General features: G+C 47.1%; 1 protein-coding gene across 1 annotated transcript in view; it reads left to right on the top strand.

Annotated features, from left to right (window-relative positions):
- PLXNC1 (plexin C1) overlaps positions 1–24,623 on the top strand; it is a 168,114-nt gene that overhangs the window by 106,167 nt on the left and 37,324 nt on the right. The window contains exons 13-21 of the mRNA XM_081083729.1: positions 2,497–2,700; positions 2,814–2,999; positions 5,488–5,590; positions 8,653–8,757; positions 9,078–9,181; positions 13,885–13,923; positions 14,150–14,274; positions 15,489–15,687; positions 21,305–21,451. Of these exons, the coding sequence (XP_080939855.1) occupies positions 2,497–2,700; positions 2,814–2,999; positions 5,488–5,590; positions 8,653–8,757; positions 9,078–9,181; positions 13,885–13,923; positions 14,150–14,274; positions 15,489–15,687; positions 21,305–21,451 (1,212 nt within the window). The remainder of the gene's footprint in view (positions 1–2,496; positions 2,701–2,813; positions 3,000–5,487; positions 5,591–8,652; positions 8,758–9,077; positions 9,182–13,884; positions 13,924–14,149; positions 14,275–15,488; positions 15,688–21,304; positions 21,452–24,623) is intronic.

Genomic DNA, 24,623 nt, shown 5'->3' with positions numbered 1-24,623 from the left:
TGCCTTTCGTCTCTCCACACAGCGGTCTGGTGTCTACCCTTCACTCAGTTCTTACACCAACAGGAATCACACATGGGCCTCACACAAGAAATGATGGGTTTCAGACACAGGTTGGGGTTTCTGAGTGCAGGTCTAAACACCTCCCGCATGCTCTCCTCACCCTCTCCTCCCTTTTTGTCCCGCTTTAATGAAATGCAGCAGCTGCAGCCTCGCTGGGGCCCAGCCCGACCACTTCCTGACCACGGAGCGCTCACAAGCTGGCCCCAGTGTGGGTTCAGGCTACAGGAGGCCTTCCTAAGCCATCCTTACGGCTTGTCACACACATGGCCGCCTGCTGACGTACTTCAGAGCCAGCTCCAAGCCTCACGTGGTGTCTGATTCCGGACCATGTCCCCATGATGTGATCGCATCCCATTGAGTTGTTTGCATAGGTTGACCCTCTGACCAGAGGCATGGCCTGAATGTGTGAGTGGACTTGCTCTCCCTCCCAGCGCTGTTCCTAGATCAAGTAGAACTTATTGTGCATCTACTGTGGGCAAAACATTTTGATGGGTGCAGGGGAAAAAATAAATAAGATGGTCACATTGCCTTCATGGAGGGAAATAGCCGATCCCCACTGGCATTGAAATTGAAAGCATGGGGTGTCCTCAAATTCTAGGCCTTTGCTTCCCGACCCGCTCAGAAACCCCATAAGTCCAAGAGGGCTATGTGTTTCCACGTGAGGGGGATTAAGTGGGGAGGGGTTAAGAATGTCTGAGAGTGGAGCAGGCTGGGTAGGACTGGATAGGTGGGGACGGGAAGGCCAGTTCAGGTGCAGAGGACGAGGACAGGTCACTCCCAGGCCTGTGGTGGGAATGGGTCAGCTGGCACCCAGAGGGCGGGTCAGGAATGAGCGAGAGAGCTGGCTGGAGAGCTGCCTCGCTGTCAGACAAATTTTGCCCTCGATTCTTGAGGCAGGGGGAGAATTGGAGGTCGTTGAGCAGGGAGTGGCGTGAGTATAGGTGCCTTTATGATCATTTTGGCAGTGGTGCATGGGAGAGGCGGTGACGGACAAAAGGCCAGGAGACCAATGAGAGTGCTCATGCCAAGTGCAGGTGTGTTTGAGATGTGAGCGGGTCCGGTGACTCCTCTGTCCATTGGGCTGTTCTCAAGGGGGCAAGTCTGGACTGCCGGGCAGAGTGAGGATCTGGAGATGGTTGTCCTCTTCGCAAAGCTGCCGTGAGAGGGGGAATGGGCACAGCATCATGGGAGTGAGTGTGCGGAGGAAGCAGAGAAGAACACCTGGGGTGGAACCTTTCAGAGTAGCTCCATTTTAGGAGTGAAAGCAAATAAGATGGCCAGTGAGGTTGGCCAAGCAGTTGCTTGGAAACTAAAAAAAAAAAAAAAAAAAAAAGAGCATTTTCGATAGTGGCAGCTGATAACTAGTATGGAAATTGAGAGAGCTGAGCATAATGAGGTCAGGGTGGCCCCATCACCGATCATCTTCCTAGAAGACACCTCTAATAGGAAGCCGGCCTGCTGGGTTGCGGCTGCTGCGCAGGCAGGGCAGCAAGCAGGTCGGTGGTTTTTACTGTCGCGCCAGAATGTGAGCCGGAGCCCGGCTGTCGTTGGAAAGGTGTGAAGGGAGAAGGAGGTTTTGCTTGTCCGCATCTCAGCCCTTTGCATCAGATTTTCCCACCTCTGGCCTCTTCCTGCCTCCTTGGTATATGCCAGTATGAGAGAGTAAATAAAAAGAGGAAACCCCGCCCCCACCTGACTAATTCCTTTCCACACATCTTATTGCTCTTCTGTAAAACATTCGTCAGCCTCTCTTTCCCAGCAGCTTCCTCTCCCCCTCTCTCTGCCCCTGAAAATGCCAATATTTATGTGTTAGTTTTATACATAAACCTGTGAAGTGGGGCACCCGTTCTGCATTGTTCCCAGCTTCATGCTCTTCTTTCCAGGGGAATGCATCGTCCCTGTAGCTTGTGTTCCCCTATTTTCCGTCGGGCCTGCAGAGCCTTTCTTCCCTGTGGTTAGTGGTTTCTGCTGGAGCTGCAGAGGGTTCCCGACATGGCTCAGCCAGCTTGGGCCTCAGGGGGTTCCTCTCCTCTTTCTGGGGGTTTCCCAGGACCCAAGCAAAGGACACACAGGCCCACTGGTGCCAAGCCTTCTGCTTTCTCAAGGCTACTTCTCTCTGCGTACCCATTTCCCCCACAGCATCCCCTGGCTGCTTTCATTGTCATCAATATTAATAATAACAATAGCTAGGCACTATTCTACTCGTTTTTGTGTGGATATCTCATGTAATGTAGCCCTCACTTAACTTAATGAGCCCTCATCTCACTTACTTTGATGTAGGGTTAATTCAGCCCTGCAAAGCAGGTGGTATGGCTGTCCCATTTGGCAGATGAGAAAACAAGCAAAGAAGTTCAGTTGCCTGGGTCACCTGGTTCTTAAATCCCAGAGCTGGGACCCAGTGACGACGTTGTGAAATGCCCTTTGCTTCTCCCTCAGGTCTCTGAACAGTGCGTGGCGACTTACTGCAGTTTCTCAGCCCCCAGTGTAAAGAGTTCAAAAGCGCGTACAAATGTGACTGTGAAGCTGAAAGTTCAGGAGACCTACTTGGATTGTGGAAGCTTGCAGTACCTCGAGGACCCCAGGTTTACAGGGTATCGGGTTGACCCCGAGGTGGACACAGAATTGGAAGTAAAAATCCTGGTACGTTTCTCTTGTTTCGTGTGGGCTGTGCCCCCCTCAGCTGGAAAGGTGTGCTGTGTTTGTGAGTTTCCACATGCACCCTGATTTCTTCATCTTCGCTTTGTTCTTCACAGAAAGAAAATGACAACTTCAACATTTCCAAGAAAGACATTGAAATTACTCTCTTCCATGGGGAAAATAAGCAGTTAAACTGCAGCTTTGAAAACATTACTCGAAATCAAGATCTCACCACCATCCTCTGCAAAATTAAAGGCATCAGAGCTGCAAGCAGCATTGCCTCCTCGTCCAAGAAAGTTCACGTAGGTCACCTGACCGCCCTGCATGCTGCCTTTGGGGGAACTCCTTGGCTAAACCAGAATGGAATCTTTCTTGATTCTTCAGATCTTCACTTTAAACAGAGATGAACAAAGCTGGTATTGCAAGCCCCGGCATAATTCCTCCGAAGTAGCTGCCAGAACTCTTCCCGGTTCCTATTTGAATGTCAGAGCGGTGAACACACCATTGTCTACACTGCTAATGAGTCTTGATAGCTTTTGTTCTAGCCATACGTTGAGACTGTAGCATCTGCAAACAGAATCTCCACACCCCTTGACGGATGAGCTGTCATTCTTTTCCCAAATGCAGAGATGACAGTCTCAGCGGAACCCCAGAGTGGGGGCCTCTCTAGCCCACTCAGAGGAGCATTCAGGTCTCATGGAGGCCAGATCCTCTCTGGGTGGTGGCTGCTCCCGCCACCATGAAGTCATACTCGCTGTGATTAATCTTTTCCCAGCCATGTTTGAGGGCCCCATCCCTGGTATATTTATGTCCCCCAATAAAGATGTGAGGCCAGGGGGAAGGGAAGCATATTAGAAGTCTCCCTTTATAGTGTTTATGCCATATGAGGCTCTGCACAGTCTATAACAGGAAAAGAATGCTTTATGACCTGTAGTCATAAATAATTGGATAAAGGACAGAAAAAAAGAACTTCAGACTGGAAGGCAAAACAAAAATATGTTCATGTCCCAGCTGCACCAGCTAATAGCCGTGTGGCCTTAGATGAGTCACTTAGCTTCGCCGGGCCTCCCTTTGTCATCTGTTGGATGGTAACGATGGTAATAATCGTCATCAAATCAATAACAACTGTTAAACTCACTAGTGCTCCCCTATGTCCAGTTAGCTGAGAAGAGCAAATGCTAGCATTCTCCATTATTCATGAAATAGTTCCTGAGTGCCACACTGTGCTGGGGACAGCAGAGGAGACGAGACAAAAGCACTCTCCTTTATGGAGGTTACCTAAAGAGATACAGAGCAAAGAAAAGAAAATTGTGTTAGATGGCCTGGCCGGGTGGTTGAGTGTCATCCCGTACACCAAAAGGTCAGGGCACATACCTGGGTTGTGGGTTTGATTCTCTTCTTTCCTCCTCTTCCTCCTCCTCCTCCTCCTCTTCCTCCTCCTCCTCCTCCTCCTCCTCCTCCTCCTCCTCCTCCTCATCCTCCTCTTCCTCCTTCTTCCCTCCTTCCTCAATTTAAAATATTTTTTAAAAAGTGTTAGATGCTGGTAATTATTATGGAGAAAGATAAAGCAGAGAGGGGACTAGGAACATGAGGGCAGTGCCTTCAGTTCTTGATGGTGGGAAGAAAAGATCTCCCTATAAAGATGCCATTTGAGTAAGGAGCTCAAGGAGGAGAGGAATGAGCCGTGGGCTACCTGCAGTAGAGTGAGCAAGATGAAGGGAGCCAGAGGTTGCGAAAGGTCCTGAGTCGGAAGCCTGCCTGGCGCGTTTGAGGAGGAACAAGAAGGCCAGAGGGGCTAGAGTGGAGGGAGCAAGGGGAAAGTTCTGAGGGAGCTGGAGAGTGAATGGTGGGAGCCAAGAGAGCTGACACTAAAGGGCTTTAAGCAGGAGTGCCATGAGCTGACTTACTTAAATTATAGAGCACAGGTAGTCATGACGATGCTACAGTTTAAAGATGAAGAACGTGAGGATGGGGTGGTTGATAACTGTCTCACGCTCCTGCAGCTGGTAAGGAGAGCAGGGGGCAAGGCTGGGTCTTAGGACTGGGCTCTCTTTTGGGGTCCAGAATCTGTGCTCTGGCACTTTGCTCAGATGCTTCCAGAGGGGCTGCCCTGGCTCCAGGGGTGGAAATGGGCCTGAATGTGTGTGTGTGTGTGTGTGTGTGTGTGTGTGTGTGTGTGTGTTGATGCAAAACTAAGGCTTGATAGTGAGTTTTTCCCTCTACAAGTTGTACAGAATTTTTATAACCAAAAACTAAAATTGGTAAAAGCCCTCAGGGATCATCTAGGAAGAATTGCCAAACTGGGTTTTGCTTTATTTAAAATAGGCCTGGCCAGAAAATGCAAGATGTAGAAAAGATGAAAGTCTGTTGTTTCCTTGGTCAAAGGGTAAGGGGCTTCTCACCTTCAGGTTTTCACCTCTTTAAACCCCCAGCGCAAAAAGGACCTGTGATCTCACCTCTCCCCACTCTTCACTTTGTTTGTAGAGATTGTTTATGCTCCTCAAGGTAAAGTGGGCTGAGCTGACACGATGCTTTTGGCTTCCTTGGTATCTGCAGATCTAAAATCCCCAGGTCTAACCTAGGACACCTCAAATGATATATCTAGAAACCACGGCACAGAGAATGTTCTTCGTTGGCTCAAGGTCACAGAGTAATCTCTTCCAGAATGGGACTTGAACTCAGATATCTCACTCAGCTTCCATCTCTTTCTGGATCTTGGGGGAAACCACGTGGGGGGAGAAAATTGGTACCAAACTCCACTGCGTCTAACGACTCTCCTTGTTCCATTAGGTCAAACTGGGAAACTTGGAGCTCGATGTCGAGAAGGAATCAGTTGCTTCCCCTCTGTACTTTCTGATTGGCCTTCCCATCTTGCTCGTCATCGTCATCTTTGGTAAGTGCCCCATTTAATTTTGTCAGAAAAATTATTCCCTGGGGCCTCTCTTCAGGCCGACTTCAGCTTCCAGGAGCTGTTTGCTTCAGTTAAGTATTAATGCATGAAAACCCAAATCAAACTTCGGGATGGGAATAACAGCTGCATGTTGAGGGCTTTCTAAACATGGTTAGGGTGCTTTACAGTTCTTGTAGAGAGAGGCAGAGACTGTGTAGCCTCTAAGAGGGGGAATTTATAAAAAGAAAACCCCCTGTGATGGGGCGCTCTGAAGAAGAGGATGCCAAAATGCAACAGAAAACAAAACATCCACTCATCTTAAAAATGAAAACTAAATCAAATAACCTTTGCTTGTAACCAAAGATCCCAGTTGGCTGAAAGGTAATGAAACAAACCAAGTTTCTCTACAGCCACAGGCCACTTATATTGCTCCTCTGTTTTTTTCCTTAATGTTTCTAAACGTCCCTGGAGAAATAAAGTTGAGCCGCAAATACAGAAAGAAACCACAGATCCACAGTGAGCTGCATAAGCCGGACTTGCAGAGATCACACGGTGGTCTACAGCGAAACACGTGTCTGGATATTGCTTCTTTCTCAGCTTCATCTTGCTTCTATCTATGCTGTGCAGGCAGCAAACCGAACAGGTTTAATGCTGGGTTCATTCCCTGCTCTGCCGTTTACTAGCTGTATGGCCTTAGGTCAGCTCCGGTATTACCATCTCTGTTTCCGGGTGCCTTACAGTCAAAGGGCCTACCTTACTGTGACATGGAGAGGATTAAAAGAAGTAACTCACAGAAAGCATTGAGACCATTTAGGGGAAAAAAGAATATTCAACAATTGTCAATTGTCATTATTTTATTCTAGAAAGTTTTTCTTCTTTTAATAGAAGTTTCATGATAAAAAAAGACCTTGCTGCCAGTAGATGGGAGTGAGGCTGGAGGAAACAAAATTAAATACAGTTTCTCCCTGGACCACTTTGCAGAGTCAACAGTCTTAATGGTAGCATGCATTGTACATCTTCAAGGAAGGGCGGGGCATGCAGTACTTCCCTAGTTGAACACGGAACGCCTTCTTCCCAGGAGCATTACTCGGGACTTTTGTTCCCCAGGCTGCACTCTGGGCAGCACTGCTCACTGCGTCTAAAGGGAGCTAGTGGGCCGCAGCCGCTGAGCAGTGAGCTTCTCGTGGCTGTGATCGCCAGCGGAAGCCACAGGGGGCTGCTTCGTGGGCGGCAGGCTAGGCAGGTGTGTGAGTGCTTTCACTCAGGATGTGATTGAGGACTGAGGAGCAGACTCACTGCAGCTGCGAGGACAGGGCCTCCGTGAAACCCTGGGAAGAGAGATGAGGGTTTAAAGGACTTTGCAGATACCAAGGAAGCCAAAAGCATTGCGTCCGCTTAAGCCAACTTTACCTTAAAGAGCATGAACAATCTCTACAAGCAAAGTGAAGGGTGGGGAAAGGTGAGATCACATGATCCTAGTAGGCCGCAACGTGGACGTGAATTTAGAATGAAACTTACCTACGGCGGCTTAACTGCAGCTGGTCCTCAGAATGGAGCCCAGCATTTAGAGTTTATACGTCGTCTTCCTCGTGGCCAGCCCCGGACAGGACTTTAGTAAGCCACCATGCCCAATTCTGGATTCCAGATACGACGTAGGGGGAGACAACTTGGGAAGAGCATAAAAAATGCCTGAAACGGTCTTCGACAGGGCAGAAGAGGGTCCCTGGGAGAGGCGTTCATTCCCTGCGGCCAGCTAATCACACACATAAATCTTCCCCTCACTGGGCTGAGGACCACCCATGACAAAGGACCAGGCCTGACCTCATCTGCTCTAGCCTGAGAGACGGCACAGGGATTAGCAACAGAACAGATACTCAATAAACACAAGGTAAATGGATGCAGAGATGGATGAGTGGACGTGTGAGGGAGCGAGTGTCTGGAAGGAGACCTTAGCAACTATTAACAGAAAACCTTAGAAAGGCAATGCCTATGTTAAGTGGAAGTATGAAGTGCCACATTAGTTGTGGAAAAGAGTTCTCTTTTTTTCTTCTAAGAACACAAGAGGAAACAGACTTAAAATGACAAGCAGTTCCGAACTAGAGCTCACAAACTAAATGGCTACAGGGACCAGGAACATAGATGAGTTAAGTGACCTGAGCAGAGCAATAGAGCGTAGTGGAGACTGTGGCAGAAACCCACTGGACATATGCCCTCTCTCAAGTGGTAGCGGCTACTCAGCTCCAGCAAACTGATGCTGTGGGGAAATTGGGATCCAATGATCCAGATCTTTCAAATTTTCAAGAGATTTTAATAAATGGGAATCATCTAATTTAAAAATAGTGTACATCAAAAATTTTTTTAAAACGCTGTGTGGACCAAACAAAACACATCAGTTGGCCAGATTCAGCCAGTAGGCAACCACCGTGGGATCGCCATGCTTGAATGAGCCTTGGAACATTTTAATAGTTGTGTAGATCTCACTTGTAAAATATAGTTCTGCTAGGAAAAGCAGGGCTGGGGTGGCTGGGCGGGGTGGGAGGGCAGCATGAGATGACAAAGTCCTGGGAGTCCAAAATCCCAGAAGAATTCTGAGGGAATAATGTCAGTAGGACATTTGTCATCACAGTTCCAATGATCAGGGAAGCAACGCAGCTTACACAGGGGCGAGCAAAAGTATGGAAAATAATACAGTTGTTTGTATGGAAAGTAATACAATAATTCATGAATAATAATACAAGAATAAACTGTGTTTCGCATACTCACAACTGTAAGCCTCCTTTTGCCCACTCCTCTATTTCTCAAACACTAAAATACAAGCAAAGGTGATTTGATTTAGTCTTCACTTTTAAGATGAGTGGATGTTTTGTTTTCTGTTGCATTTTGGCACCCACTTCTTCAAGCGCCCCATCACAGGGGGTTTTCTTTTTATAAATTCCCCCTCTTGGGTGCTACACTGTCTCTGTCTCCCTCTATAAGAACTGAGTCACCCAATGAAGGGTGACTTTCATTTTTCTTTTTGTTTTTTTAAGTTAACATGTCAATCTGACGCTGGGTCTCTGTGTCAGCAGTGGCAGTGGGGGTGACCAGACACAAGTCGAAAGAGCTGAGTCGCAAGCAGAGCCAACAGCTGGAGCTGCTGGAGAGCGAGCTCCGGAAGGAGATCCGCGACGGTAGGCTCCGAAACTTCATTCTAGAAAAACAAGCCTTTTTGTATTGTCGTTTTTTGGGTTGTTGGTGGTGTTGTTTTTACCCTTAAATGGAGGCGGCCATGGTAATGAGAAGTGTTTGTGTAATAAAAGACAACTGAACAGCAGGGTCCGGGCCTGACTTTGTGTCTTATTTCCGCTCCTCTCTGCAGCCAACCAAGTAATTATCTATTGTTTCTTCTCTAATGAAAGCCAAGGTCAGACTTCGCATTAGACAAAGCAGCACAAGATTTTATCCACTGTTTGCCGAGTTAAAATATTGCTCTTGGGATTCTGTTTTGCAGGCTTTGCGGAGCTGCAGATGGATAAATTGGATGTGGTTGATAGTTTTGGAACTGTTCCCTTCCTTGACTACAAACATTTTGCTCTGAGAACTTTCTTCCCCGAGGTAAGAGCATTGATCATGTTCCTAAGGTTGAATCTTGAATAATAATGAAGGTGCTTGTTGCTATTGTTGAAACGGGTGTTTGCTTCCCAGGCAGCTGCAGATGATATGCTTGGTACAGAACAGTGGCTTAGGTTGGAGCAGAGCAGGGAGGCGGATAATTATTAATTGGATTGATTAGGGCACAGAGCAGTGATGGGTCGCTGGCAATTACTCTTTGTCCAGTAACAAAAACCTCGGAGGGACAGAAGTTCAGAGTGATGATTTTTGCTTTGTTTTACTACCCATGTAGAACTGAATTTGTAGCTGGGAAGCGAGCTAGTTTATTTAAAAATCAATAAATTGTGGGCTGGCCAATTTGTTGTGTTTATCTGCATGATTTCCATTGCAGCCACTAGATTATTCACTATTACTTCTCAATTGGAAATGAAAAGTACTACCAGCCGAGAGTCAGGACAGGAGACTTGTCTAGGAGAATTTGAGTTAATAACAGCCATTCTTAACAATGTAGAGTTTTTATGGTTCCCTTCAGTAGCTACTATTTAGCTAATCCGTAAGTAGCATCCTCATTTAGTAGCAGTAGCTGCACGCAGTGATGGATTTGCTGTAGGACTCAAAGTGGTAGTCTACTCAACCCTTTGGGTTTCGATCTCACTTATGTTCTCACACCTCCATTCTCTCACCCACTCATGCGGCCTCCTTCATTTACCCTCCCAATTCTTTGGGGAGGTACACTCATCCTCCTGTTATCACCCCCACATCCCAATACCCCAACTGCCCTTTTTGTCCAGAACTGGTGACCACCAAGAGGCCCAACCTCCAGAATTCATCAACACCAATCAGCATGATTAAACCAAGATTTTTAAGCCAGAAATCTCTCCAGGCCAAAAGCAAGCTTCTATCCCTTCTCAGAAGCTTCTCTGCTACATTTGGCCAGAAGCCTAGAGTTCAGAAATCCAGACCCACGCCATAAGCAATTTCTAGTTTCTCTATAATTCTAGAAGTGGGCACCGTGATGTGTGATGTTGTGTCTGGAGATTGGGATACTGCCATAAAACACCCACCATATTTTTTGTGTAAGTCTTACTGTCGTAAATCAAGGAGGCTATAAATAAGACTTCAGCTTTTTGCATTATAAAGTATTTTTTAAACTTATCCTCCAAGAGTACCAGCCGCCAAGACTTGCCATTTTGCCACCTCACCCATTTCTGCAGAAGAGCGCCTTGGAGGGAGGGAGCTCAGTGCCCTGAGTCAGGATGACGGCGCAGAGCCTCAGCCAAGCTTGCATCAGGAGTCCCATTTCCCAGCTCCCTTACATCCCCATTAAGAATTTAATACCAAGAAAATAACAGAGATTTCTACCATCAACATGAGTACTGTGTGGGCTTTTACAGTTAACGATTGCTCTTGAGTGCTGAAGAGAGTCATCTGTGGCCTGAAAAATAAATTTTCCTATCTTCTAAATTCAGTAATCAAGAGCAAGAGAGAGTGATGAATACAAAGAAGCACTGTTGCAACTGTTTTAAAAAGTCCCAGGAACAATTCTGTATTATCTTAGGACAGCGATTTTCAACGGGTGTGCCGCAAAAATGTTTAAAACATGCAGTACCTGACTCTTCAGTCAGGTCACTGACCTCTTTTCCCTTAGTCTGGCAAATAAAAAAAATGACAACAGCCTACACAACAATAGCCAAGGTGGCATTTCCCTAGTTAAGATCAAGAATCAATCTGTTTAAATTGCCCAACTACTTAAAGTTGATTCAGCAGAAGAATAGTAGGAAGTAGGAGATGCAAATCCAGAGTTTGATTTTTCTGCCTACTACTAAGGGAAAGTATGGTGTGAATGAAGCAAAATTATACCTTTTGGCGGGGGGGCGGGGGGTCAGATTGGCAAAAAAAAAATACACTAATAAAAGAGAAAAATGGTAATTGGCATACGGCGCTACCCTTTTCATTGGCTAATCAGGGCTATATGCAAATTAACTGCCAACTGAGATGGCAGTTAACTGCCAACAAAGATGGCGGCTAATTTGCATATGTAGGCACAATGCAGGGAGGCGAAAGGGAAAGCAGGAAGAAGCCCCCTGCCACTGACAGTGATCAGAAACCCAGGGGGGAGCTAAGAGGTGGGAGGCAGGGCAAAGGCCGCCTTTGCCCTGCCCCCCAGCCATGATCGGAGAATCAGGTGCCTTTGCCGCCCTGGCCAGTGATAGCAGGAAGTAGGGGTGGAGCCAGCGATGGGAGCTGGGCACAGTCAAAGCTGGCAGTCCCAGGAGCTAGGGGTCCCTTGCCTGGGCCTAAAGCGGAGCCCACGATCGCGGGGCCGCTGCAGCTGCGGGTCCCCGCTGCCCGAGCCGGACGCCTCAGCCAGAGGCATCCTGCAGGGGCAGGGGCGGAGCCCACGCCATCGCGGCACCCCCCACTGCCACTTCAGGTCCCCGCTGCCCGGGCCGGACGCCTCGGCCAGAGGCGTTAGGCCTGGGCAGGGGCGGAGCCTGCAACCGCGGGGGGCAGGGGCAGAGCGGGAGATTGCGGGGAGCTGGGAGTCCCCTGCCCAGGCCTAATGCCTTGGCCAGAGGTGTTAGGCCTGGGCAGGGGCAGAGCCTGCAACCGCGGGGAGCTGGAGATCCCCTGCCCAGGCCTGATACCTCTGCTGGAGGCCTCAGGCCTGGTCAAGGGGCCGATCCTGTGATTGGAGGATGATGGGGGTCAATGCCTGAGGGCTCCGAGTATGTGAGAGGGGGCAGGCTGGGCTGAGGGACACTCCCCCCAGCCCCCACACCCAGTGCACGAATTTCGTGCACCGGGCCCCTAGTGTATATATATATATATATATATATATATATATATATGTGTGTGTGTGTGTGTGTGTGTGTGTGTGTGTGTGTGTGTGTGTTTTGGTGTGCCACAGAATTTTACCAATTAGTTTATGTGTGCCACGAGTGGAAAAGGTTGAAAATCACTGTCTTAGGAGAAGAAAATGAGTTTTGAAAAGCCAAACTGATTAAACTCTAGATTACATAAAATCTTGAAAGGCAACTAGAAAAGCCATAAAAACTGGAGCCAGAAGGAGTCATTAAAGGAGAGGACCCAGGGGAAAAAACGAGCATAAGTTTATCAGAACTCTATCGAGAAGACCTCAGTTCAAGCTGAATTAATAATAAGTAAGAAAAGATACAGGGAACATACTTTGTTAGGACAAAGCCCATTGAAATGCACACCAGGCTGCAGACATGTCCGCCTGTTCATCAGGCCCTTTGCTGAGAGAGCGGGAGCTCCCACCTCTTGCCTGGAGGTTGGCGGTAGAGGGAGAGTTTGGGTGGTCAACACCTCCCAGAGAACAGTAGGCAAAACCCAAAGGAAACTGTAGGTTCGCAGAGGACCAGGCATTACCAGTTCCTGGTTCTTCACCTGGCCAGTTGGGTTTGACTTTTACAGCCTTGCTTTTTACTATGTTCACTACTTTGTTTTGCTGAAAAAAAGACAAGAAATAAGGGTAAGCAGAGCATCTAACCTCCTAGCAGAGGGAAATTTGAATGGAAGGAGGAAGGAGCCTTAGGGAAGCCAAGGTGGCATTTCCCTATTTAAGATCAAGAATCAATCTGTTTAAAGTGCACATCTACTTAAAGTTGACTCAGCAGAAGAATAGTAGGAAGTAGGAGACGCAAATCCAGAGTTTGATTTTTCTGCCTACTACCAAGGGAAAGTATGGCCAAAATGGTTAAGGTCTTCTTGCTTGGGCTAAAAGAATAAAGCAAAAATTATCTGCAGAAGTTTAATAAGATAAATAGCCTAAAGTTCCAATTATTACCCACCCAAAGAAGTAAGGACACTGAATGTTCTGGAGTTTATTTTTCATTCTGTTGACTCCTTTAAAGTGTTATTCAGCATGCTTTTAAAATTTAATCATTTAATTCCAATAAGATTTATGATACATCAAAAAAAAGAAAATTCACATTTAAAAGTTTATATCCTAGAGCTACATAGCATTGCGCATAAAGGTATTTTTAGAAAGCAGCAGGACAACAGTACTGTGGTCTAGTTTGCTGTGAGTTAGTGATAAAAACAACAATAATAGCTGACATTGAGCACTTACTCTGCATTCCTTTATTTTATTTTCACACCAAGCCCACAAGTGGAATCACTGTTGTCCCCGTCTTACAGATGAGGAGAGTCTGGCACAGAGAGGTTCTGCAACCTGTCAACAGTGAGGTGACCAGTCTGTGATGAGCCAGGACTGGATACTAATTAGTTTGGCTCCAGATTCTACTTTTAACCACTCTCTTGAATAACATTGGCATTGAGACAATAGATACTAAGCTAAGATTTGTAAAATCTTGCGAACACAATTCTATATTTATGCTCAGAAGTTAAAGGGCATGAGGAGTGGTCTGCATATTTAACTACTACTTCTTTAACTGTGAGTCAGTTCTTTTAAAGTGTGAGAGGCCTTCATCTACCAAAATCGGGACTGAGGCCATGATAATTCTTCTTCTTAGAGGTTTTCAGAATTCACTGGTGTCACTTGAGAGCTGAGTAATTATTTATTATGTATTAGAGACTATGCAGTGAGCATAAACCCAGGAGCTCTTCAGATTAGCAAATAGTGTCTCCGCTTTATTAAAACGAACTTGGGTATTATAACAAAAAGCACTATTAATTTCCTTTGGATGTTATGAATAATAAAAGTGTCTCCTTCCTCTCAGTCAGGTGGCTTCACACACATCTTCACTGAAGATATGCATGTAAGTCTATAAGTTTTCATTTCTAGCCCATGACTGCCTGACTTGCATAGTGTTATCATCATCATCGTCATCTCCATTATTACTTCGAATTTTTATTGTGGGTTTTTTGGGATCATGAATTCAATATTAAATAATTCATTGTCTTGGAAAACCCATTGTGGATCTACTTTCTAACTTTAAGTTATTATATTCTATTATACTATAGTATGCACTTTTTTTTTTCCAGAACAGAGATGCCAATGTCAAGAACGAGAGTCTCACAGCTTTGGATGCCCTAATTTGTAATAAAAGTTTCCTTGTTACTGTCATCCACACCCTTGAAAAACAGAAGAATTTTTCAGTGAAGGACAGGTACTAGTCAATTTGTTTATATTTTGAAAGCCATTAAGTAGAGAAAATAAAACCTGAGCTCCTTATTTTATTTCCACCCACCACCTGGACTCGGCTCTTGACAGCAGGTTGCTTGGCTGGGCGGTCACACTGCTGGGGAACCTTCATTTCAGATCACACCCCCAACACAAATTCTATTCTAAAGATGTACACATGCAACCCCCTTCCCCCAAAAAACCCTGCAAAACCCCAACACCAAGAAAAAACCATGAGTCCTGAACCAAAAAAGCAGAAGTGCTATTTTCTATTTTTAAAAACACCCTGAAATTTGGGGAAGACATTCACTTTTTGTTACCGCTCTAGTTTAAAGTTCAAGTGCTGAAAACACATAAAATGTGCTGAAGTTAACATTGGCGTGTGGTTTTCATGGATGGAGGATGAAGGTGGTTGAAACTTAGACATTGAACAAAAGCGCCCATGGACAGCACCCCATGGCCCCTCAGGCTTCGGTGGAAACTACCATCTGTGTCACAGCTGATGGCTAAGCACATTACCGAGCTCTCTTTTTTCGTGTGTGTGTGTGTGTGTGTGTGTGTGTGTGTACTTTTTGTAATCTGTATATCTCTTTCTTTTATGCTTATATTGAGATTTAATTGCCATACAGCACTGTATAAGTTTAGGGTATACAGCATGATGATTTGATGTAAATATATGGCAAAATGATTACCACAATAAGTGTAGTTACTCTCATACAGCTACAGAAAATGCTTTTCCCCCTTGTGATGAGAACTCTTAGGATCTACTCTCTTAAAAGTTTTCAAATACACCACACAGCAGTGTTACCTGTACTCACCATGCCGTACATGACATCCCCAGGCCTTACTTATCTTAGAACTGGAAATTTGTACCTTTTCACCCCCTTCAGTCCATTCCCCTGTCTCATCCCTTAACCTGCCTCTGGTAACTACAAATAATCTGATCTCTTTTGCTATGAATGAGGTCCCACGTATTTATCTTTCTCTGTCTGCCTTATTTTACTTGGCATGATGCCCTCAAGCTCCATTCATGTGGTTGCAAATGGCCAGATTTCATCCTTGCTTTATGGCGAAATGGTATTCCAGTTCACATGTATATAAATATACGTGTTATGTCTTCTTAGCCCATGCACCTGTTGAAGGATACTTAGGTTGTTTCCAGGGCTTGGCTATTGTGACCAAGGCTTTATTTTTAAACAGGTGTCTGTTTGCCTCCTTCTTAACCATCGCCCTGCAAACCAAGCTGGTCTATCTGACCAGCATCCTGGAGGTACTGACCAGGGACCTGATGGAACAGTCCAGTAACATGCAGCCTAAACTCATGCTGAGGCGCACTGAGTCCGTGGTTGAAAAACTCCTCACAAACTGGATGTCCGTCTGCCTTTCTGGCTTCCTGCGGGTAAGTGTCATATCCCCCCTCAGAAGGTCAGAGGTAAGACAATAGGCAGTTATTTTTAGCAGATGCCAATGTCTTTGCCAGGATAAGTCCTGAGCGCTCCACCATGTTAGCATTCCCTCGCTTTTAGACCTGGTGATCTGAGAAGGCGGCGGGTTCTGTACACTAAAAAGACTGTCTTACATCTCATCTCGAGCCTACCTTTTTACAAAGAGAAGAAAAGTATAGGTAAAGGATTTAGAATTCAGGGGAAAGGTTAGTCAGATAAAAGCTGCAGTTTGATGATTTTTCTGAGCATCCCTTCATCTGACACTGGTGACTTTTTTTTTTAACTGTCTTTTTTAAAATATATTTTTATTGATTTCAGAGGGGAAGGGAGAGGGAGAGAGGGATAGAAACATCAATGATGAGAGAATCATTGATCAGCCGCCTCCTGCACATCCTCCACTGGGGACTGAGCCCACAACCCAGGCATGTGCCCTGACTGGGAATCGCACCATGACCTCCTGGTTCATAGGTCGACGCTCAGCCACTGGACCACACCAGCTGGGCTGTCAGGTGATTCTTGTTCTGCATCCTGGTTGGTGGACTTGCTCTCCTTGGGCCACAGTGACTCAGGTCCCATCTTGGTCGCTTGAGTACTTCTGGGGCACAAGGTCGAATTGCTTGCAGATCTTGAAGTCAGGGCAGGTCCAGTCATACATTCCAGTCCCTGGAGCAATAGCTTTCTACTTGCATCAATTACTAAGCCTGTTAACTATACGTCTAAAGCCAAAAACGTTTAACTTCCTGAGTTCCCCATCGTTGGTCCTCACCAGGAGCACACAGAGGGGGAAATAAAAATTGTTTTTGCTGTAACTGGCCTATGCAAATGTACATTCACTTAGAATTTCCTCAGGTAGGACTCTTCTCTTTTAAAAATTTTATTGCGGTAAGAACATGAGACCTACCCTCTTATCAGATTTTTAAGTGTTTTTATCTAATAGGCATGATGTTGGACAATAGATGTCTAGAACATATCTTGCATAACTGAAATTTTATACCCACTGACTTTTTTTTTAAATAAACTTTTTATTGTTGATCATATTACAGGTATCTCCCCTCTTACCCCCATCCCATTGACTTTTGAGCCCACCTCACTTCATTCATTAATAACCAGGGCCCAGTCTGCTCATTTAAGAAAATGTACTAAGTGGAGGCAATATTTCAGATGCTGAAAAGAACACGCTATTCTCGGGGCCTCTGAAGCATCTGGGAAACACCATTTACCTACCAATGTGCTGTAAGCTAATTACACTCGTTCTAACCAGTCATCCCGTATTGAAGCAAGTCCCCAAGGAGCCATCTGCCTTTTGAGTTCACTTTGTTGGAGTTACTGTAAGATCCTGGCTATAATCTAATTGAATCTTGAACTTTTTTCAAATACAAACTTCGTGCAGATTCCAGTGGTTTAGAGAGTGGGCCCTGGAGCCCACTGCTTGGTCCGAAATCAAGACTCCACCACTTACCAGAGGCCCCGGGCTGTCTGAGCTGAGGTTTTATAGCCTGTGGCCCTGGAGGAAGAAGATCTAGGCCTGCTCTGAGGCGCGGATGAGAAAATGTGTGCAGTTGCTTAGCACGTCAGTGCTGGCCATCATTATAACGATTAGCAGGAGGAGAGCGAGAGTGTTCTGCTGAACCAACCTCCCTCGGCCCTTGGAGGCCCCTGGTGCAGAGGGTTCTTATCCTTCTTTCATTTCAAACCACCCAGATTCCAGCAAAACTGCGTAATTGTGCATTTGTAGCTCGTTTCAAAATCTAATTAAACTTTGAGTAAGATACACTGCTATGCCACAGGTTTTAACAGTGCTACTTAAGTTTGGATCCAAAAGCAGCGCTTTAAATAGACTGTGCTTAGTTGAATGTTTAATGCAATCTTACAAATAGATGCACAACAATTTTTTTACCAACCCCTTCCTCTCCCAAGGCAATGCCCATTTATTAAGATTAATGAAATCTGCCTTCTTTTCTGTTTACTTGGTATAAATCATCACACGCTTTTGGGAGGTGTTGAGTGGCTATTTCTGGGGTGAATATTTTTTGCTTCCCACCAATCTAGTTTCTGCCACAACTGCCTCTAAACAGGACCCTTCTAAGCAGGACTCTTACTGAGTTCTCGGGACTTAGTCTTAAAAGGCAGGTGGCTGCCCCACCACAATGCCACTGAGCCAGAAATCTGAGCGGGGGGCCCCATGATCCATGTTTTCTAAGCTCCTCCAGGTAATGCCACCTGCCCTACATTTGAGAACCCTGGGGTAGTGGAATGAGCACTGGACGAGGAGTCTTGGTTAGAAGCTGCAGGTTCGAGCGCTAAGTGCATCTCAGCCCCAGATAGCTGTGTGTCTCTGGGTATCGCGTGGTCACTGGTTTTAAATTCCTTTCCAGCTCTTTCTTCTGGGATCTTCCGATTCTAATTCTGGGCCCTCAAGGGTTGGTCGGTGCCTTGCTCTTGCTACTTGGGCATTGAACGGATGAGGCATTTGGAAAATCTGGGCTCTAAGCCCTAAGGACACCCTTGAGCAGAGGATTCTGGGTCAAGATTCCACAGTGCTGACTGAAGAGTATCTTGAACGCTTGGGGTGAGGGGGTGGGGTGCTCACTGGGAGGAAGTGGCATTGAGCCAGTGGGCGATACTTTGGTTTTCAGTGGAATAATTCCTTCTGCAAGGGAGGCCCCGACTCCCCCACCAGGTGCCCCAGGTGGTGTGGGACTCTGACGGCCTTAGTCCTCCTGCCTCACCCCACAAACATTTGGCGGCACCACTGGCTCTGTAGCCGCAGGTAACTACCCCTGTGAACCTCCCAGGCTCTGGCAGCAAAGTAACAATAATATTAATTACTGCCATTTATTGAGTGTGCCAGACATCATGCTGGGAGCTTTGCTCACCTTTTCTCATTTAAATCCCACGAGGTAGGTACCTTTATGACCATTTTGCACCCGGGGATTTGGGGCACACAGCACAGATGTGTTTCCCCAGGCCCCACAGCGGCGGCTTGCGACAGCCCCAGGGATGAGAGCTCTGAGCCACCGCTTACTGACTGCCTCCCCGGTGAGGCAGGCACCTTCCTACAGGCTCAGCCGAGGATTTAAGGATGGAAGGAGACCACAGATGCTGAAAGCTTCTGGCTCAGCCAGGGCCAGAGTCAGGTCTCACAGAAAAAGGACAGTGAAGGGGCCAAGCTTAGGTGCCATCACAGGAGGGGATGGGAGTGGGGCTGTTGGGTGAGTAGGGCTCTGCCACAGGCCAGCTCCCGGGCCACTGTGTGCCGTGCCCTGGTCTGACAAGATGCCTCTGCCCTCAGCAGGTATGACTAACCTAGACCTTGTGTTCAGAGGTGACAAAGAAACCGCAGGGCTCCATGGCTTCCTACGCCCGCCTCTGAGTCCCCTAAGAAGGTGTTAACACAACAGATGCCAGGCCTTAGCTCTAGAGCAGTGGTTCTCAACCTTCTGGCCCTTTAAATACAGTTCCTCATGCTGTGACCCAAGCATAAAATTATTTTCGTTGCTACTTTATAACGGTAATGTTGCTACTGTTATGAATCGTAATGTAAATATCTGATATGTAGGATGGTCTTAGGCGACCCCCGTGAAAGGATCAGTCAACCGCCAAAGGGGTCGCGACCCACAGGTTGAGAACCACTGCTAGAGAGTCTGGTGTGTGGGTTTAAAGTAGGGCCCAGGCACCAGAATATTTGACAAGAGCCCCCAGGAATTCTGCTGATGGGCATCCGGGTTATAACCACGTTTGTGAGCAGCCGTGTAAGACGAGATGCTAGTTATCCGAGTCCAGCTGCCCTGGAAGAATTCCTTTGAGTCCACGCAGCCCAGGAGAGCCCACCTGGCCCCTGACTCCAGCCTTTGTGATCACCTCCAGCGCCTCCCCAGGGCATTATCCCATCTCCTCTGTGGGCACCTCCAGCCCCTCACCCGGGCACCACCCCGTCTCTGATGTGCTGGAGGAAAGGAGAAGCAGAGGTTCTAGGTCTGCGGTCAGGACATTACCCAAGAGGGCGGAGGGGAAGAGAAGAGAGCAGTGTGGTTGTGGACCACGAAATAAAGGAAGTTTCTCAAAGGAATTTAAATGCCGCGCACTAGTTCCAACCGTGTCTCCCCCTGGGGAATTTTTGAATATCCCACCTCTGTCCTACAGTAAGGAGGAGACTCAGGATGCTGCAGCAGGGGAGAGAGAAGGGATAACGGAGCCCACTGGCGTGTCGGGGCAGAAGGGGCAAGAGGAAGCTCCGGGAGTGGGGAGGGCTCATGCCCTTGGAATAAGTCTAAAGCAGTGGTTCTCAACCTTCTGGCCCTTTAAATACAGTTCCTCATGTTGTGACCCAACCATAGAATTATTTTCGTTGCTACTTTATAACTGTAATGTTGTTACTGTTATGAATCGTAATGTAAATATCTGATATGCAGGATGGTCTTAGGCGACCCCTGTGAAAGGGTCGTTCGACCGCCAAAGGGGTCGCGGCCCACAGGTTGAGAACCGCTGGTCTAAAGGCTGGGACGGGGTGGAGGGACCCAGGAGACTTGAAAGAAGCCTCGGTTTACATGTTCAAGGGAAAGCAGGAGAGCGGTCCACGGATGCTCCTTTCAAAGCCAGTGCAGTGGCCGGAAAGCTTGACTTCGTAAACTGGTCACGTGGCTGACCTGTCATCATCACAAAGGCAGCCTGACTTCCTGGGTCTGGCCCTGCTCTTCCTCCCCCACATATTCTGGTTCATGTCCGTTGCTCATAGAGGGTTTATTATTTAGCAGAGGCTGCAGCAGAGGCAGAACACACAAGCTTGCGCTTGGACTGCCCAGACTCCATTTCAGTAACAGCAGGGCTGGCAGCCCTGGTCCAGGAGAACATGCACGTGGCAGAGTGTGGAGAAAGGAGCCATCAGGATGTTTGCAAAAGCCTTAGCGCTGGCAGTTGGCTCTGGTCCAGGGGAAGGTGGTGACACACTTGCGGCCCCGCCCAGCAAAGGTGCCAGGCGGGACTGCGCCCTGGGCTGGGACAGCCCGGGACTGACCTGCTGTCTAACTGAAGGCCACTTCCCTCATGAAACGCTGTTAACGCCAAAAAGCATCCTTCTTGGCAAACGTCTAAAATGTCCTTATGTTTATTCTAGTTACCAAGGCTAATTATTGTGAATTTTTAAAAAGCCATCTATTTTCCGTTTTTCTCTTAAAAACAGGCAATTAAATAGGAATGTATACAAAGGTTAAACCTCCGCATCTACTGAGTGTGCTTAGGTGACAGCCGACTGACAAGCATAGGTCTGCACACAGGCGTCCGCAGACAAGAGTGCTCCACCACCACACGCACTTCACGTGGCTGTCCACTGCCTGCGCGCATGCATGTGCACACGTGTGTGTGTGTGTGTGTGTGTGTGTGTGTGTGTGCGCGCGCGCGCACCCGCTCTCAGTCCTAAGGGGAGGAGTATGTATTTCCTGGGAGTTTCCTTTGGTTGTTAGAAAACACTGCCTCCTGTCTCCTGTTGTACTGCCATAAACTGAAACTTTAATTCTTTGGAAAGCACAGTGGATTCCACAGAGAGCTAACTGTCACTTTTGTGTCTTTTCCAAGGAGACTGTTGGAGAGCCGTTCTATTTGTTGGTGACGACTTTAAACCAGAAAATAAACAAGGGTCCCGTAGATGTGATCACGTGCAAAGCCCTGTACACCCTTAACGAAGACTGGCTGCTGTGGCAGGTCCCGGAATTCAGCACTGTGGTATGTCCGTGCTGACGCTCCCATCCGGACTCGGGAATACGTCTGGCTGGGAATTGAAGGCAGGAGGGGTGGGGGGCGGGGGGCGATTGGGGCGTCATTTAAAATGAACAGATATCATTCCTATTTCGGGGAGGTTTCACGTGTTTAGTCGATTAAAAACAGTAGTTGATAAAATATTAACATGTATTCACATAATAGATTTTAATTACTTTGGTTGGGGGAGAAAGTCTTGTAATGATGCCTGGGGTACTCATCAATTTCCAAAGATTTTAATACCAGGATTGCTTATAGCTTTCAGCATCGTCAAAGGAAATGCAAAGTACTCCCCATTCAGCACTTATAATTGCCATCAGAATTTCTCACACAGCTCTGCTCTGCAAAACAATGTGTGAAGATATATTTCAGCCAAATTGAGGCCGTCATCTTTTAGAACGATAACACAAGACAAATTCCACTGCATTCCCCATGCAACATGATGGCTTTACTTTATTTTCTTGGATTATTTACAAATGTTTGGTGTCATGCACTTAATGTTCTGTGATCTCATAGTTATTTTTGGAGGAAAGGCTGTAAATCACTGCAGGAAGATGAGTGCCTGGCTGCTGGGGGGTTTTGCCCATCTGCGAACTTCCTTTTCACCCGTCCCCACCCCACCCACCCCCTTCCCTTCCCAAAGGGAGAGGGACTAGTTTCTTGCACATACAGAAATTTTAGAGAATCAAGCATGGAAAATATCTCCAAAATTACTTAGGAATATTCTGTACTTTTCTGTTCATAGAGACTTGGGGAAGAGATTGCTGTGTTTTGGTTTGATCATTAGCCGTATGGAGACTCTGGGCTGCTTCACAATCTCGTTAGCGGAGAAGCAGGAAAAAGTTACTGTGAGGTTTTGGAATCGCTCAGTGAGGGGCTGCGTCTCCTGTGGCTTTGTTCTGCATGGTGAGCACAGCGGTGTCATCCTGGAAGAATTCATCCCCTAATTGGGCAAGGCTCCACGTTGCTGTAGACGGAGTTAGGGTTATGTTCTCTGGTGGGAGAATAGCCCACAGATCAGCTGTTTCGAGTTCTCGGTCCCTGGAAGATATAGCTCACCCTCCACGGAAGATGGCACCATGTGCACCCAACCGCCACCCACAAGGCGGGAAGCTCAGCAGAAAGTCGAGGGTTCTGTTTTCTCTCTATACACCCTCTGCATGGGAGAGGCAGTGAGGTGCAGTGGTTCTCAAGCTTTAGTATGCATTAGAACCATCTAGAGCAGTGGTTCTCAACCTTGGCTGCACATTAGAATCACCTGGGAATCTTTTTAAAATCCTGATTTCTGGGCCTCACCCTCCAGAAATTCTGTTTCTTTGTTATGGGGTGGGGCCACAACATTAGTAACAAAGAAACAGAATTTCCGGAGGATTAAGCCCAGAAACCAGGATTTTAAAAAGATTCCCAGGTGATTCTAATGTGCAGCCAAGGTTGAGAACCACTGAGGTAGACCAATGCGTGGGTCTTTCCTTGGGACTGATTATATCAGAGTCTCTGGGGATGGAGAACCCCACTGGCATCTTGGAGATCAGAAGAGGAGCTTTGATCCGGGCCTGTTGTCTCTGCTTCCACCAATCCTGAGTTTGTCTTCACACCCAGGGCCTTGGTCCTAAACCAGAAGATGTTTGTGCTTTTACTTTGAAACATTTTAGAAGCCCCGCAGGTTCCCGAAGAGGCATACTTGCAAGTGAATATAGGTCAGGGAATCCAGCAGTAATTGACTGTCATGAAACCATGAACCCCAACAGGAAGGCGAGGAAAGAAGATGGGGTTGGGAGTGGGGGGCGGGCGTCAGATGCCTGAAGCAGCTTTTGAGATTTGAGTCCCTCTTAATGCTTTACATCTGAACACTTTTTCCTTTCATTTTGAAACATTATTTTTCACAGTCAATTAAAACCATGTGTTTCTGATTTGTTAACACTCAACTCATCATCAAAGTGTTTCCTGATGTTGAAGAAATTCATGTCGACTCTTGGGTTCTTTTAACCTTTATCGTTGCTGGGAAAAAGACGAAGGGAAAATTATGATTTTAGATATCCACGTAAATCTTCCTTTTCAAATAGGGTTTGGCCATCAGATGTCTGGAGTTGAAGCTGGAAAGGGATGGGCCACTTCTTTCTAGGGGCCATGGCTTTGACCGTGACCATGAGTGCCTTTTATTGGCTCTGCCCAGCCTCTCTTTCATGGGGGACGATTGTACTAGATGCTCCTGAGAAATCACGTGATCTGGTCTATGCTTGTGTGACAAAATTTTAGCAGAAGGTCAATATAAAAAATTTAAAGTTTTTCATTTCCTTTCAGGCACGTTCCCCAGCTTTAACCATCATCTCTCTCTGCTCCCTCCTCCCCTCGTTTTCACTTTAACCCCCCTCCCTGGTGGGCACACCCAGTGGTTTGAAGTCTTGATTTTTCTCAGTTTGCCCGAGGTGGTTGAAGTAATTGAAAACCAAAGTGTGCTGAGCTCACTGGGGTGAGTGTGTGTGTAAATTCCCTTCAGGGAGAACAGTCAGAGGGACCCGGAGCAGCCCCTGGCCACGTGCAGCGCCGGCTGGTGCCAGGGCACAGACACGTGGAAAGGAGGCCCCGAACTCTTACTTGGCTAAATGCTCAGAAACACAGCGCCTCATATAACAACCTAAACATGAGGTTTCACACCTCTAAGATTAGGATGTGTTCTCCCTGAGGTGTGGGGTGTTTTCTAGAACACAGAGACACCCTGCCAGTTTCTTCTACATGAAATCATTGTACTAACGGGCTCCGGGAAGTAATTCTTTGTTCCCTGCATCCTGGGAGGAAAACGCCTCTGTCTTTCCTCAAATCTAAGAAGAGGCTCTGGTCACACTCACTCTGGTGCCATCAGAAGCCATCCTGCTCTGCCAGGGCTGGAGGTCAGTGAGGCCGCCCGGCCTCCGCAGGCTGGCATCTGCGGAGGGTAGCAGCCGCGGGACTGGAGTCTTCCTCTGCTACCCAGGGATTCGGATTCGACAACTGGAAGAGGAGCAAACCCTGCTGCTCTGTGGCTTTCCCTGCTTCGCGAAGTGTTAGGCACGCCAGCTGTTGTTGCTGGAGCAGCCTCGGCCCTGAGCGCGCTGTCACAGGAATGGGGCCCTGAGCGCGCTGTCACAGGGGTGGGGCCCTG

Source organism: Myotis nattereri (genome assembly GCF_964212035.1).
Source record: "Myotis nattereri genome assembly, chromosome: 2".
NCBI lineage: Eukaryota > Metazoa > Chordata > Mammalia > Chiroptera > Vespertilionidae > Myotis > Myotis nattereri.
The sequence above is the reverse complement of the archived record's forward strand: the minus strand, read 5'-3'. Positions and strand labels throughout refer to the sequence as shown.